We start from the raw sequence: 14,922 nt of genomic DNA on the forward strand, positions 1-14,922 counted from the left end.
ACTAAATTTGCGCTTCTCCATTGTTTGGCCATTAATTGAAGCTTGTGCTGTTCCAGTCTCAGCATAGGTTTCATTATTGGCTGTGCGAATCTGAGCGGAAAAAGAACCTCCCTGGGTGTCGGTGCCTGGCTAGGACTTTAGTGAGGGTCCAGTTGACCAGTTTGGTAACAGTTCCATTTGGGAGGTCAGCCTGGGGGCCCAGGACTCTGCATCTTTTCCAGATGGTTTCCATCCAAGAGGTCCAAGGATTACATTCTAAGAAATCTTTTTTACCCCTTGCTATTTCTGAAAGCTACTTAAGGATAGGGGCTGCATCCTCGCCTAAATCCAGAAAACCCTTGTTGAGTGAATGACAAAACGATGGATGAAAGTATGAATGAAGTTAGGGGAGTCAATCATTTTACTGCACAGGTCCCAGCAGCTCCCATTACTTCCGGCCGCAGAACTGGCCCCTTCAAGCCAAGCCTCTTGGGCAGGCTCTCGCTGCGACTGGAGGCATGCTGGACTACATTTCCCAGGGTTCCAAGGGATCGCTGCGCAGGCGCACTTGGAAAACTAGGCGTCTCTCTCCTCCTCAGAAACTGGCTGGTCATTGCCGTCCTGCTCCAACCTTTCCTCGTGTTCTCCTTGTCCCGCAGTCTGAACTCCAGTAGTTCTGCTAGTGTATGTGTGTCGCTGCAGGCTGGACTTATGGCCTCGCCGTTGAGGTTCGACGGGCGGGTGGTACTGGTCACCGGCGCGGGGGGAGGTGAGTACGCGAAGGCTAGAGGGCCGGCGTCCTCCAGCTCGCTCTCGTGCTGGGAGTCCCCCTTTTTGGTCTGTGATCCGCACGCAGCTGTAGCTGCGACCTCAGCATCTGGGCTGCGGGCAGCGGTGGCGGGGCGGCTTGGGGATCGAGCGTCTGGACTCGGTAGGGTTGAGGGTGGGAGGACGTACGACGATTGTTCTCCGGGCGCCTAATCGGCTGAGGACGGAGAGGCGGGGCTGGCCAGCCTTGAGTGGGGAGCCAGAAACTCCTGGTGCAGCCCTCTTCTCCACGCCCCCAACCCTGTGGGAGCTTCTCAAGGCTTCAGGTCTTGAGAGGAGAGAGGCCGGGCTCGGCTGCGGGTTGCAAAACTAGGTAAAATTCATCCCGACGCCCGTCTGTGCGTATCGATTGCGACTCTTCCTGTTAATAGACTCCCTAGGCCTCTGTCAAGTGTTTTAAACGTGGCGGAAAAGCCGTCTGGGGGCTGGAATCACCCCCGCAGGAGTAGAAATGTCAGCCCCTTGCCTTTGAAAAGTCAGTCATCTTTCCCTCTGTCGGATGATTTTAAGTTCTTGAGAGGGCCTTCTTTAAAAAAAGGCATCTGATAAGGGTCCTCCGTTTTGGACTTTGTGTGTTTATCAAGCGGATTGCAAACTCCAATGCCTGCAGGACTCAGGCAGGCGATAGAGGAATAAAATGAGAGTGGGGTGGGGGCAGTAGGAACTCGAGAGCAGAGGCCTTTCTGAAGTGGGCCAGATCTTCCTGTATTTCAGAAGCCAAGTGGAGGTTGGTTATGTGAAATAACCCTATTTTTATTTCTATTTATTTATTTATTTATGGCTGCATCAGGTCTTTGTTGCGGTGCGCGGGCCTCTCACTGAGGTGGCTTCTCTTGTCCCAGAGCCGGGCTTTAGGCGCGCAGGCTTAGTTGCTCCACGACATGTGGAATCTTCCCGGACCAGGGCTCGAACCCGTGTCCCCTGCATTGGCAGGCGGATTCTTAACCACTGCACCACCAGGGAAGTCCCAAAATAACCCTATTTTTAAAGGACAAAATTTAAGACAAACCACTCATACCCACACGGATGCTTTGCAGTGAGGTTTTACCCTATTTCCCACCTGTCCATGATCTCTGTAATCTCCAAGTGCAGGGATCTTGACCTTATGGGCCTTTGATTACCCACTGGTAGTGCCTTATACCTAGAATGGACCTAATGCAGAATTAATTTGAATTATATATTAAAAGTCACAAACAGTGGAATTCTGACAGTTAATTCAGTGGAATTCTGACAGTTAATTCATACATATTTTCACGTCTCCATTTATAAAACGGATTCGCATGCTTCCTTTCAGAAAATATCTTTAGTTTTAATTGGTGGCCAAATGTTTTATATCCATAGCTATATTTATTCTAAAATGATTATGTTTTTGGGAAAACATTTTGTTTACACTTTGCTGTTGATGGAAATAATTAAGTAATGAACTCATGTTTTAAACCTCTTTTGACAGTGAGTGATTCACAGTATGAAATACATTTTATACCAGGACCTGGTATACACACACACACTATATTTGAAACAAGCTCATGACACGGTACATAGTAAATGCAGTGCACTTTGAACTTTTCTATTCTGTTTCATTAAGTAAATGCAGATTACAACCCACTAAATGGATTTTGTGAAGTATTAATGGATTGTGACTAGACAGTTCTGAATTTAGCACCTCCTGTTCATGAACTGATTCATATTTTAAAGAGCCTGGATTATGATACAATTACTAGCCATTAGGTTTGAATACTGATCTGGGGCAGATATAATTTTGTGGTAAAGTTGAGACTGTCATTAGGTCTACACTGGGCCATCATTATGAAAGAGAGATTGAGATCTAATTCCAGTCCTATCATGAAGACTGTTGTCCTTGAGGTCTTGGGGTTCTCATTTAAGGATACATATCTGTAGAATATGTACACTGCTAAACATCCCAGGAGGGTGTTCGTGAATGCCTGCCAGGCCTGTGTCTGGGAATTAGTCTGACTCCAACCCACGCATGTTCTAGAGATGAATAGAAATATCTTTGCACTATTCAGGTGCTGTTGTTTAGCTTGGAATATTGAATAGTTTAATGGGAGACCTGGAAGGAGAGGTTTAGAATTGTCTAGGATTAAGGTAAACAATTTTGCCATGATGGGTGGTATAATGGGAATTCGTATTTATTAGCTGATTATAGTAGTTGCTGGGGATGTAGTTGTGAGAGTGGTGGAGGTGGGCCATGGAAGAAGGGAGTCTGGCCATTGTGAATTTGAGATGGTTATAAAATAGCAAGCTGTAGATCTGGAGGTAGTGAGAAGTGTGTGAGTAGTTGGAGATTCTGGAGTCAGGAGAGGTTTCGAAGTCATTTGACTTCCTTTGATTGGTAGAGCTAGAAGGTGAAATAGTCCAGGAAGCTAATCTCAGAGGCTCTGTCAACTTGAAGCAGAGAGAAGTCTAACCCACTGAAGAGAGCACTGAACAAGCACCGTGAGAAAAGAATCAACTGATATTTGACAATGCTAAAGAAGTTAAGGTCAGAAGAGAAATGGGGAAGAGAGGACAGTTGACAATGAACTTAGGTGTGGGAGAAAGTTAAGACAGGATTTAAAAGAGGATTAAGAGAAAATAGAGGCTCTTGGCTTTAACTTTTTGTGCATTTTGACTGTAAAGATGTGCTGGGCATTGTGGGAAATGTAAAAGAATGACATAATCTCAACCTACAAGGACCTTCTAGTTTAGTTGGGGAGACAGACTAAGACACATAAAGTATTTAAATAATGTTTATGTAAGCACAGATATAAAAACATAGGAGGACACTTAACAAACCTGTTAATGGACGAGTGGTGTTACAGGGAAACAGGGAGAAGAATGTCACTTTTAACTTTATATATACAGATTTGTGTACAGTTTGCATGGGCCTTTATGGTAAAAGTAGATTACTTACATGTCTTTTCAGAGAATTGTATAGCTTGGTTTTGAGATAATTCTCTGATTAACTTAGATCAATCTGTACTAGAGACATACCCCATTCCTTTTATCTGATGATTTTCTACTTTGTTACCATTTTTTTTTTTTTTTTTTTTGCGTTCTGGTTATGAGTATTTGATTTCTCTGAAAATCTCAAGTTTAGAGCAAGTGCTTCAGCCTAGATCTGATAAAATATGAGGAGACTTGAGTTATTATATTGGGTGGGTTCTCTCTCATCCATTCAGAGTGGATTAAATTTAAAAATAAATTATTTGGTGATCTTTTAGTTTTGGAAAACTTTATAGTTTGGGTTCTTTTTAGAAGAGCCTGATAATTTAGCCATCTCAATATTTGTTTACTTGTTTATCAATTCAAATTAAATTTAAACTACCAATTAAATTTATCAATTACATTTCAAAAAACATGTGCATGTTAAAATGATTTAAACAATACAGAAGTAAGCTTTCCACCCCTTGTTGCTAGTTACACAATTCTGTTCCCCAGAGGTAACCACTAATTGCCAGTCTCTTATATAGTCTTCCTGAGATGTTCTCTGCCTATAAAATTTATATGGGCATGTATCCATTTTTGGATGTATAAATTTACACCTCATACCTTTGAGTCTGAATTAAATATTTCCTGTGTTTGGTGATTATGTAGTCAAGGTTCAGAGCAGGATATAGAAACCACTAGATATTTGAAACAGGAAAGGACTTAATTTAAGCAGTTGGGTTTTAGGCAGTTCCTCTTGGAATTCCTTATGGAACAGTATAAAACTGGTCTATTAGTGGAGCCACTACCTCTGAGGCTACCATTGAAAATAGCCCCTGGCCCCAGGGATTTAGAGAATGGAAGCTGCCATCCAGAAATTAGGGAGCTAGATCTAGAAGCTGCCACTTATATCTGCTTAATACCTAGGAATCCTCAAGAAATCAGCTTCTTAACCAACAGTAACATCCAAGAGTCACAGTAAGGTGGCTGGCTTCTGCTTCATTTTCTCCTTCCACATTTCATGCAAATGCGTTTAATGGTGTAACCCAGTTCACATCTAGCATCCATCCTAGAAGCTAGGTAGAATGATAGGAAATGGTAGGTAGAACAGGTGGAAAATACAGTTTTAAGCTTTCCAACCCCTGAAAGTAGAAGTAGGTGAAGTAGAGGCTGAGAGTACCAATGAAGGCTCTACCCTTGTAATGTAATTAATTGTTCACCAGTTACTTTGTAATAGGGATTGAGTTGAGTGGACCAGAAAAATTATGCTAACATTTGCTCAACCTTCTGATTTTTTTCTTTTTTTTTTTCAATAGGATTGGGCCGAGCCTATGCCCTGGCTTTTGCAGAAAGAGGTGCATCAGTTGTTGGTAAGTTGATATATTTTTCTTTTCATTCAGTAGCTAGGAACTAAAATACAGTCTTCACAAGCCTTTGTATTCACATCAAATAATTTGTCAAGGTCAAATTCATCACTAATTTTTTCTTCTGCGAACAAAATTTTTTTCCCCGTTGAGGCTAACTTTGTAACTTACTTTTTAAAGTAAACTAGTTTCATAGAATTTGCAAATTAATAGAACTGAGAAAGATGAGCCGACATTCATTATATAAAAGGAAATTCTTGAATTTGGTATATTGTGGGCTGTAATTTTTCGATGTAGAAGACTGGTGCAAGATGAATCCTTGTAAGTGTAAATATATTGATAAGGTAAGAAATAAGTGCATTTTCGTAACTAAATGTTTGGAGTCGGGGAATCCAAAGTATTTTTTTTTAAATCTCTTTCATAAAAATTTTTCAAATGGAAGCTTTTATAACAGTTAAAATTTTTTTTAATTAAAAGGGCACTTGCATGAGTTTTATTATGGGGGGATCAGTTGGAAGATGGTGTATTGAGGAGTACACCAAAAGTGGGAGGTTTTAGTAATCTCAGTGGTTTGCCTGATGTACTTGGCAGTTGGTATGGACATAGGAGTGGATTTGTGTACAGCCAAGTCTTTGTGGGGAATATCTAAATGAGTGCTGGGTAGGTACGTAGGGCAGATGTATGGCCCAGTATTTATTAATATCTTTCCTGGGCTAAAATTGTTGGCCCACATTGACCTCCCAATCCCAGTTTTCCTACATCTTATCAGGGAATACAGAGAGACAAACTTCTCCCAATTTGTTTACAGAGATGTGTAATAAAAGACTGAACAAGCAGCCAGGTTTTCTAACCAAAGAACACCTAAACAGGGTATTGAATATACTTTTCTTCCTCAGCATAGATCTTTTTTTTTTTCATTCATGAGATATTTATTAAAATAACACATTTAGGGAAAAAAATCAATACAATTATATACATCATTACTGAAAACTGTATACCATCATACAAAAAAGGATTTTATTTTGGGAAATCAATTCCTAATTTATGGTAAATTTTACTTTCAGAAATAAAACCACAAAACAACACAATCTAATTCAGTCTTAAAAGCTGGCATGCTGAGCAAGGAATGTTCTTATTCCTTGTAGGAGCTCTTTCTTTACACCGTCAGGTACCAGGGCTCTGCCTTTTGGTGTGATTTCAGCCACCAAGTCATCAACAGTAACGTGTTCTAGTCCTTTTTCTTTAATTACCTTTACAGTGTGCCTTCAACTGATCCTTCTAGCCACATTCAGTTAATTTAGCTCTCAGCAACTCTTTGAGGCATTCTCTTTCTCCAGTTTCTATCAACTTTTGGTTAATTGCTGCTCTCATCTGTGCATCTTTGTTCATCTTGCTAACCACACTCTTTGGCTGCCCGGACCTAGCATATATCTTTATGGAAGGGACACAGAGACTTTGGATGTTCCTTGTTTAAGATCATAGCCACTGTCTGTTAATCCAGTCTACTTCTTGGGGCAGAGACAAATTTTGATATTGTGGTATTTGGTCAGGGGGTGTATAGTTCAGGCCTTTTTTTCCGGATTTTCCCCAAAATATTTCATGTCAGGGCCTAAAGGCACATGTTGTAACTTTTTTTTTTCTTTAAAAAAAATTGCTATTTATTTATTAATACTTACAACTTTTTATTTATTTACATCTTTTCCACTCAGTTCCGTAAGTGCAAGTATCTCATTTTATCTTTTGTATCTCCCAAGGGACCTAGAATATTGCCTTTTGTAAAGAAGGGACTTTGTTCATTCGTTCCTTTATTGTTTGATGTAGCCCTTTTTGGGGGGTGGGGTGGGCTGGGGAGTGGTTGGTGTGTCTTTGAGATTGGTTGAATAAAGTTCTGCTGTTTTTGTTGTGACTAAGTTATAATCTTAGTTTATAAACTTGTTTTGTAAAACCTTTTGCAGCAATATGTGTTTATGTGGATCAGTTTTCCTGTATTTATTTATTACCTTTGAATTTGTTGAACTCAGATTGGAGTTTTTCAGTTCTAAGAAAAAGGTAAACAGGGACAATGTATCTGTTTATTTTGTCATTGCCTCAGGGATGGTATTGCAGCAAGTGCTTGTGAAAGTCCAAAAAGGCAGAAAATTAGTTTTTTGGGAAAAATATTTGCCAAACTTGGCTGGAGAGCCAGATTTAGTTTAGTTTATGTGAAAATGTAGAACTTTTCACTGATATTTTCTACCACTTTTTAGCCTGTGACCTAGCTGTGAACTTTCTAGGCTACCAATGGGTTTTGTTCTTCCCTAACCACCACTACCCTCTGCTTTAACTTTTTAAAAACACAGATGCCCTGAGTCCAGGTTTTATCATGTGCACTAACATTTCTCCTGTGTTAATTTTGTTCTGCTCAGCATATTTTTACCTGAGTAAGCAAAAAATAGTAAAGAGGAGTAAGCAAACCTAGGACTTATGACATCAGAGTATCTTGTTTGTGGCAAAAGTACTAATCAGTTAATCCTATGACTAGCTCAGAGGCCAGTAAAAGTAAGACCTTAAGAAATGGAGTACCTTGTTTCTCATATAAGTCAATTTTTGCTAGGTTATGCTGAGTTAACAGACAAATCTCAATGGTTTATAATAATAAAGGATAATTTCAGGATTTCCCTGGTGGTGCAGAGGTTAAGAATCCACCTGCCAATGCAGGGGTCACAGGTTCGAGGCCTGTTCCAGGAAGATCCCACATGTCGCGGAGCAACTGAGCCTGTGCACCACAACTGCTGAGCCTATGCTCTAGAGCCCCTGAGCCACAACTACTGAGCCCATGTGCCGCAACTACTGAAGCCCGCGTGCCTAGAGCCCGTGCTCCGCAACAAGAGAAGCCACTGCAACGAGAAGCCCACGCACCGCAACGAAGAGTAGCCCCCGCTCGCCGCAACTAGAGAAAGCCCATGCACAGGAAGGAAGACCCAACACAGCCAAAAATAAAAATAAATAAATAAAATAAATTTATTTTTTTAAAAAAGGGTAATTTCATACCTACCTGACCTTTCAGCTTCTGGTCAGCTGTGTCTCTGCCTTATCTGTCTTACTAATTTCAGGATCCCAGCTGAAGGAGCAACTTTCATCATGGCTGTTCTTCCGGCAGAGGGAAAATAAAAATGGATCCCCTTGGTGTCTCATAAAGCTTCTGTTTAGTAGTGGCACGTCACTTCTACTCACCTTTCATTGGCCAAAGGAAATCACCTGGCCAAGCGCAAAGTTAAGGGTATCACTTAAGATATTCTCTTCATGTAAATATGATTGCTATGTTTTATATTCCATAATATAAAGCATTATGAGAGATTTAAATCTGGGTATAAGAACTGCTAAGCCTTTGGCTGATAATTACAGCAAGGGACATTTGGTTTCGTACACATTACATCTTTCAAAAAATGTTCGCACATATCTGAAGGAAATGTTGGGAATGGAATAGGTTTGAGGTTTCCTCAGTAGGTGAGCTGTATCAAGTTCTCTGAATATTAAGTTTTGTCTTGAGGGCATGAACACAAAGAAGATCGAAGTGTTCCAGCAAGGAGAACCTCTTTTTGGACAGTAAGAAAGGCAGAATGCTTTCTATTCTTGAACTGGAGGAGTAGCACTTTTGGGTAACTGAAACTGCAATCTGTTGAAGTAAGATCAACATGATTTCTTTTCTGTACTGCAGTTGCATAATAACTGGTAAAGATGAGTTACAAGTTCCTGTGGTCTGATGCCAGAGCCTGTGTTTTTAACTGCTGTGTGATCCTGACAGCCAGAAGGTGAACTGCAGTGGGGAAAGTGAATTGTCTTTGAAGTTAGGTCAGGCTATAAGTCCTGTTTCTGCTGTCTAATTACATGACCTCTCTGAATATTAGTAACCACCTTACCTAATAACTTCCAGGATTGTGATGGGGATTAAATGACATCAAGAATTAAAACCTTTTGTAAAGGCGGTAAAAAGCCAATAATAGTGACTGCCTACCGGGTGCTGGGCACTGTGCTCAAGATTATGTCAAAGTGAGCTTAGGGGGCATCCCAGGCTGGAGTGAAGTCATCTAGGGGAACAAAGTGAGAGATGAGAGATCACAGGAGGTCAGGTCATGTAGGACCATTTAGTTCAGAGTGAGGACTGGCTTTTACCCTGATTGAGATGGGAAGCCATTGGAGAGTGTGGAGGAGCAACATGACCTCATTTAAGGTTTAAATGGCTCATTCTGAGTGCTGTGTGAGGAATAGGTTCTGGGGAGCAAGAGTGGAAGTGGAGAAGTATGTTGGGCATATTGGGGTTTATTCTATTAACTCTTCTTGTCCACACTTGTAATTTTTCATTACAAAAAAGAAGTGGAAACAGATCTGTCAAGTTATCTCAATAATCTACATAAGAGATGGGGGTGATTCAGACAGGTGGTAGGGATAGAGGTGGTGCAAAGAAGTTAAATTCTGGAAATATTTTGAAGGTAGGTATGGCAGGGTTTGCTTATTTGCTGATGTGGGTTGAAAGGGAAAGAGAAGGATAAAGTGGTGGTTTACCGAGATAGGAAAGACTGGAGAAGGGCCGGATTCGCAGAGAGGGGACATTGCCAGTAGACTTTCAGATGGGGATAGTAGGTAGGCAGTGGGACATAGGCCTCTGTAGTTGGGGGGACAGGTTGAAGCTATATAGATCTATTTTCAGTTTCTAGGTGGTATTCAAAGCCGGGAGACTGGATTAGATTACCCGGGTGGTGAGTGCAGATAAACAGGAGATGGGGTCCCAGGACTGAACTCCGGAGGGGACTCAGTCTCTCATTTTCAGTTTCTTCTCCCTTTAAGGAGACCTTTGATGCCTTCTTGTTGTTGAGACAGATTAAGTCCCTTACATTAAAGGGACCTAATTTAAGACGTTGCTTTCTAAACTATCACAACATTTTGGAGGCCTTCAAATATTTAGATACATTTATGGCCATTCTGGAAAAGCATCTGATGAACTAGGGTGATTGTGTCTTTCTACCAAACAGTGAAAATAGTATGGCAGCTCTGTGTTTTCCGCCTTTTCTTTGGCTGTCAAGAAGCTTAAGGGTAAACCTGACACTGTCCCCAAATAGAGTAACTACCATTAGCATATGCTTTGAGTAGGCTTCTCTTTCTCTGATGTAACGTTTTCTTAATTTTTCCATTTTTTAATAGCCCTTGCACATTTAAGACACCTTAAATACTTTTTGGTAGCAGTCAGGACATGAACAGAATACAGGAAGAAATCCCCATTGGGCCCACAGCTCTAAAATCAATGAAATGATTCTTAATGCTATTGTTTGCTATTGGAAACTTTATCAAAATAGGAGGAAAGGCATCAAGCATAGAAAACAGAAATGTCTGGAAGAACATCCAAGAGATGGTTAATAGCAGTTACCTCTGGGGTAAGACAAGGATTAAAAAGACTTTTTGAATCTGCAGGGTTTGAATTTCTTGAAAGCATTAAAAAAAAAAAAAGTAAATAACCTCTCCAAAAAATAAGTACACTTGTAGTATAATATTGTCCGTGTCATCTTTTTTTTTTTTTTTTTTTTTTTTTTTTTTTTTTTTTTTTTTTTTTGCTGTACGCGGGCCTCTCACTGCTGTGGCCTCTCCCGTTGCGGAGCACAGGCTCCGGACACACAGGCCCCGCGGCCATGGCTCGCGGGCCCAGCCGCTCCGCGGCACGTGGGATCCTCCGGGATCGGGGCACGAACCCGCGTCCCCTGCATCGGCAGGCGGACTCCCAACCACTGCGCCACCAGGGAGGCCCCGTGTCATCTTTTTATGCTTCTCGGATTACTCATTGTAAAGGATGTCACTCACAGAATCAATACATATGAAAGTTATTTTGATTTTGCAGATTTGGAAGCACCATTTTACTTTGGAAATGAGTCATTTATAGATATGTCATTGGTAGTGGATATGACTCAGCTGGTGTCAAACCCTTGGATTGAATAAACATATGAACACGAATATGTGTAAGCACAGTTATAAAGCACTCTTCAAATACAAAGCATAATAACATTATTACTCTTGATAATTAAGTGGCAAGTTAGAAACTGCCAAATAAGCAATTTCCCGCACTGAGCTACAGCAAAAAGGACGAACTACTTATAGTAAAGTGAAGCAGTAAAGTGAGGGCAGACTTTAAGGGATCTTGAAAGTTAGGCAGTGAATAATAGGGTTCCACTGCAGATTTTGAGCAAGGGGATGACGTAGTATAAAGGCTGCCTTTGGGCCATTACCCAGCAACAGTCTGCTGATTGCCTGGAACGATTAAGATTGGAGGCAGAAGACCACCGGGAAGGCAACTGTAGTAATCTGGGCATGAAATTATAGAATAGGAAAGAAATGGCAGTAAACGATTCCTCGAAAGAACTGGAAACTCCTCAGTGTACAAACTATCTACCTTGCGAGCTCAAAGCACCTAGCACAGTGCTGGATACAGAGTGGGAACAGAGTGAACATTTGAAGAATCATAATGAAGTTGATGTCAAGCCTTGAAGGCTAGTGACATGTGCTGTTCAGAAATGGGAGAAAGGAAAGAGTACCTGGGAAATAACTCACCCAGCAAAGTGATGTTGAGAAGGTGGGACAGTTTGAGGAAGATGATAATCAGTTTGATTTGCATTTTTTTTTCTGTCAAACTAAAAGTGACATATATTCCCTCAGCTGGTTTAGCAGCCCTGATATCAGGAGACCCAAAGCATGTTTCTTGCTCTAGTCTTTGGAGCCAATAGTCAGGGCTGAAGGATAGCAAGAAAGAACCAGAAAACCAACTTCTGAGAGCAAAGTCCTGTACACAAATAGGATTACTAAAGACAAATCCAGATTTCTCAATCTGGTTTATGTAACAAAACACTGAAAAACAATGTATGTAATGCTCATCAAATAATATTAATGCTCCAATGTTACGTCTGTTTCTCTTTCAACATTTCAATAAAGGAACTTATGATTTGCAACACATATGATAAAGAATTAAAATCTTTTATAAGTAAGGGACACGTACACATCTGTAAGAAAGAAAAGCACCCCAAATGAAATGTGATTTAAGCAGGCAAAACAATAAGAAGTATAAATGACCAATAAGCCCATGAAAATAATGTTACCTTACTAGTGCTCAAAGAAATGTAAATTAAAATAATGAACTACAACTTGTAATCATTTAATTGTTATACTGAAAAGAATGATGTCCAGTGTTGGGAGGATATGGGGAAACAAGCATTGTCACAAACATGGTTCTGTTTTCAGGCTTCGATAGCTGATAACTTGGTACTTTGTATTTAGGTATCCATTTACCTATTAATAGAGTACTTTTACAGGCTCCAAGTGTGTTTTAGAATTCTCTGGGTTCTTATATCCCTGCTCTAGTGGTTAGCATATTGCAGGTATTTAGTAAAATCTTGGGGAGGATTTTTAGTAAAAAACCTTATGTATTCTTTAATAGACTATCCAAGTCATTGATTTATTTAAAATGACAGAAATAGGGCCTCCCTGGTGGCGCAAGTGGTTGAGAGTCCGCCTGCCGATGCAGGGGATACGGGTTCGTGCCCCGGTCTGGGAGGATCCCATATGCCGCGGAGCGGCTGGGCCCGTGAGCCATGGCCGCTGAGCCTGCGCGTCCGGAGCCTGCGCGTCCGGAGCCTGTGCTCCGCAACGGGGGAGGCCACAGCAGTGAGAGGCCCGCATACCGCAAAAAAAAAAAAAAAAAAAAAAAAAAAAAAAAAAAAAAAAAAAAAAAAAAAAAAAAAAAAAAAAATAAAATAAAATGACAGAAATAGAAAAAAGATTTTACATCTTAAAAAAAACCGAAACTCTTCAGAGCTATAAACTGGATTTTATATGGAGGATTTACAAATATATCACTTTTGGGGATATTTTGATGGTTTTAGCTGAGAAGACTCTGTCCTTAACTATCATAATCTTAACCATTTTTACTCCCTATTTTAAAGCTATTTGTTTGACTGGGGTGGCTGATTTACTGTTCCTTCTATATTCTCCCCAAGCACATGTGATTTTTTTATTTTTAGTGGAAATAATTAGGATAAAAGAAGCTTGTTTACAACATTAGAGGAGCAGAGTGGTATTGTGGTAGGTCCAGGTTCTAGTCTGAATTTTGCCATTTCATGCAGCCTTGGAGCCTGGACAAGTTTTGGAGCCTGGAACAAGTTACATAACCTTTCCTAAACTTTCCTCTTCTGTGAAAATAGGAACAACTGTTCCTGCCAAACTCCTAAAAAGCTGTATGGAGATCAAATGCAGCAATGTACATAGATGGGTCTTTGAAAATGCAAAGTATATACATACCAGTATAAGGCGGTAATGGTATTTTAAAATATTGCCGTGATTAGAATTTTAGTCATATATTTAAGCGGAACAGTGTCACATAGTGTGGATACATTTCTCTTTGTATACAGTCTGTTAACATTGTTGCTGTCCAAGCCCTTCAGTGTGTAACCAGTGCTTTTCTAGTTAAGCCTGTAATCCCTGTGATTTAGCTCTGGTGATAGCGGGATAACTGAGTGGGGTCAGTGTTAAGTTTGTACTCTCTAAGGTAGAGACTTGTCTTGAATAAATCTATTCTGAAACTGTTTCATTGTACATCATTGATCTCAATAATTATTTATCCAGTCTTCAGTTCTTACCTTTGATTGCACTTGGCTGCACTTTGAACAGTTTCCACTTGGGGGTAGTGTTTCATTTCACAATTGAACAAGTCTTTCTTAAGAATGGCCTTTGCCAGTTTGCTCTTGAACTTTCCCTTGCTTAGTTAAAAAGGGTCTTAAAAGACTGTTAGCAGCATGTTTTAAAATCTTGATTTTTAAAAACTGTTTCCTGTCATTTTAGTAATTGTACAGAAATGAATAATTAATAGGAATTTAGTCTTGAGAATCTTAACACTTTTTTTTTTTTTAAATCTCTGAGGGATAACGTAAGCCTTTTCCCCATTATTTTGTGTCTTTGCGGCATTTTTTATTTACAGTAAGACTGTTAAGACTATATTGTTAGAGGGCTTCCCTGGTGGCGTATTGGTTGAGAGTCTGCCTGCCGATGCTGGGAACACGGGTTCGTGCCCCGATCTGGGAAGATCCCACATGCCGCAGAGCGGCTGGGCCCGTGAGCCATGGCCTCTGAGCCTTCGCGTCCAGAGCCTGTGCTCCGCAACGGGAGAGGCCACAACAGTGAGAGGCCCGCGTACTGCAAAAAAAAAAAAAAAAAAAAAAAAAGACTATATTGTTAGAAAAAATATATCCCAGTCCACATTTTGAAAAACTCATTTCCTTTAAGCGTAAAAGCACATTAGGCTAGCTTTGCTTGGTATCATCCCTGTATCTCCCTTTACCACCCAACCCCACTTGCAGCCCTCACCCCAGCCCCCCCAAAAGAGAACCATTCTTGAAAAGAAAAAAAAATCTTGTGGGCTTTCTTTTTTCCCCAGTTATGGTAATTATCAATTTGGTAATATTAAGAGACTTTAAATTTTAGTATATACCTCTATGCCATTTATTAATTAGTAATTTTTAAATTGTTATATTCCACACAGTATGTGCAATAACCCTACAAAAATGATCACTTTGCAATGCAAAATTAATTCTTTGTCCCAGGTATTTGTTTTAAATTCTGTTTTTTCCAAGTTATTTGGCATTGATCTATATATCTTTTCATTTGTTTTTGCATGTTATTTTGTAAATAATTAAATTATTGTATAAATTACCTTTGTTATCATATTATTTAGTTATGTTGGCTTTTATAAACTTTATGATGCAATTAGTGCATTAGTGTAGTTACCACATACTTAACTTTCAGTAGATTATAA

At 40.1% G+C, this 14,922-nt stretch overlaps 1 protein-coding gene and 1 pseudogene across 1 annotated transcript in view; one reads left to right on the forward strand and one right to left on the reverse strand.

The window, feature by feature from the left end:
- Nucleotides 1-554: 554 nt before the first annotated feature.
- HSD17B4 (hydroxysteroid 17-beta dehydrogenase 4) overlaps nt 555-14,922 on the forward strand; it is a 97,619-nt gene continuing 83,251 nt past the window's right edge. The window contains exons 1-2 of the mRNA XM_060091875.1: nt 555-748; nt 5,052-5,105. Coding sequence (XP_059947858.1) covers nt 691-748; nt 5,052-5,105 — 112 coding nt within the window. The 5' untranslated portion in view covers nt 555-690. The remainder of the gene's footprint in view (nt 749-5,051; nt 5,106-14,922) is intronic.
- Nucleotides 6,120-6,517, reverse strand: LOC132485355 (transcription and mRNA export factor ENY2-like; annotated as a pseudogene).

The sequence above is a fragment of the Mesoplodon densirostris genome, chromosome 3 (assembly GCF_025265405.1).
Source record: "Mesoplodon densirostris isolate mMesDen1 chromosome 3, mMesDen1 primary haplotype, whole genome shotgun sequence".
NCBI classification, from domain to species: Eukaryota; Metazoa; Chordata; class Mammalia; order Artiodactyla; family Ziphiidae; genus Mesoplodon; species Mesoplodon densirostris.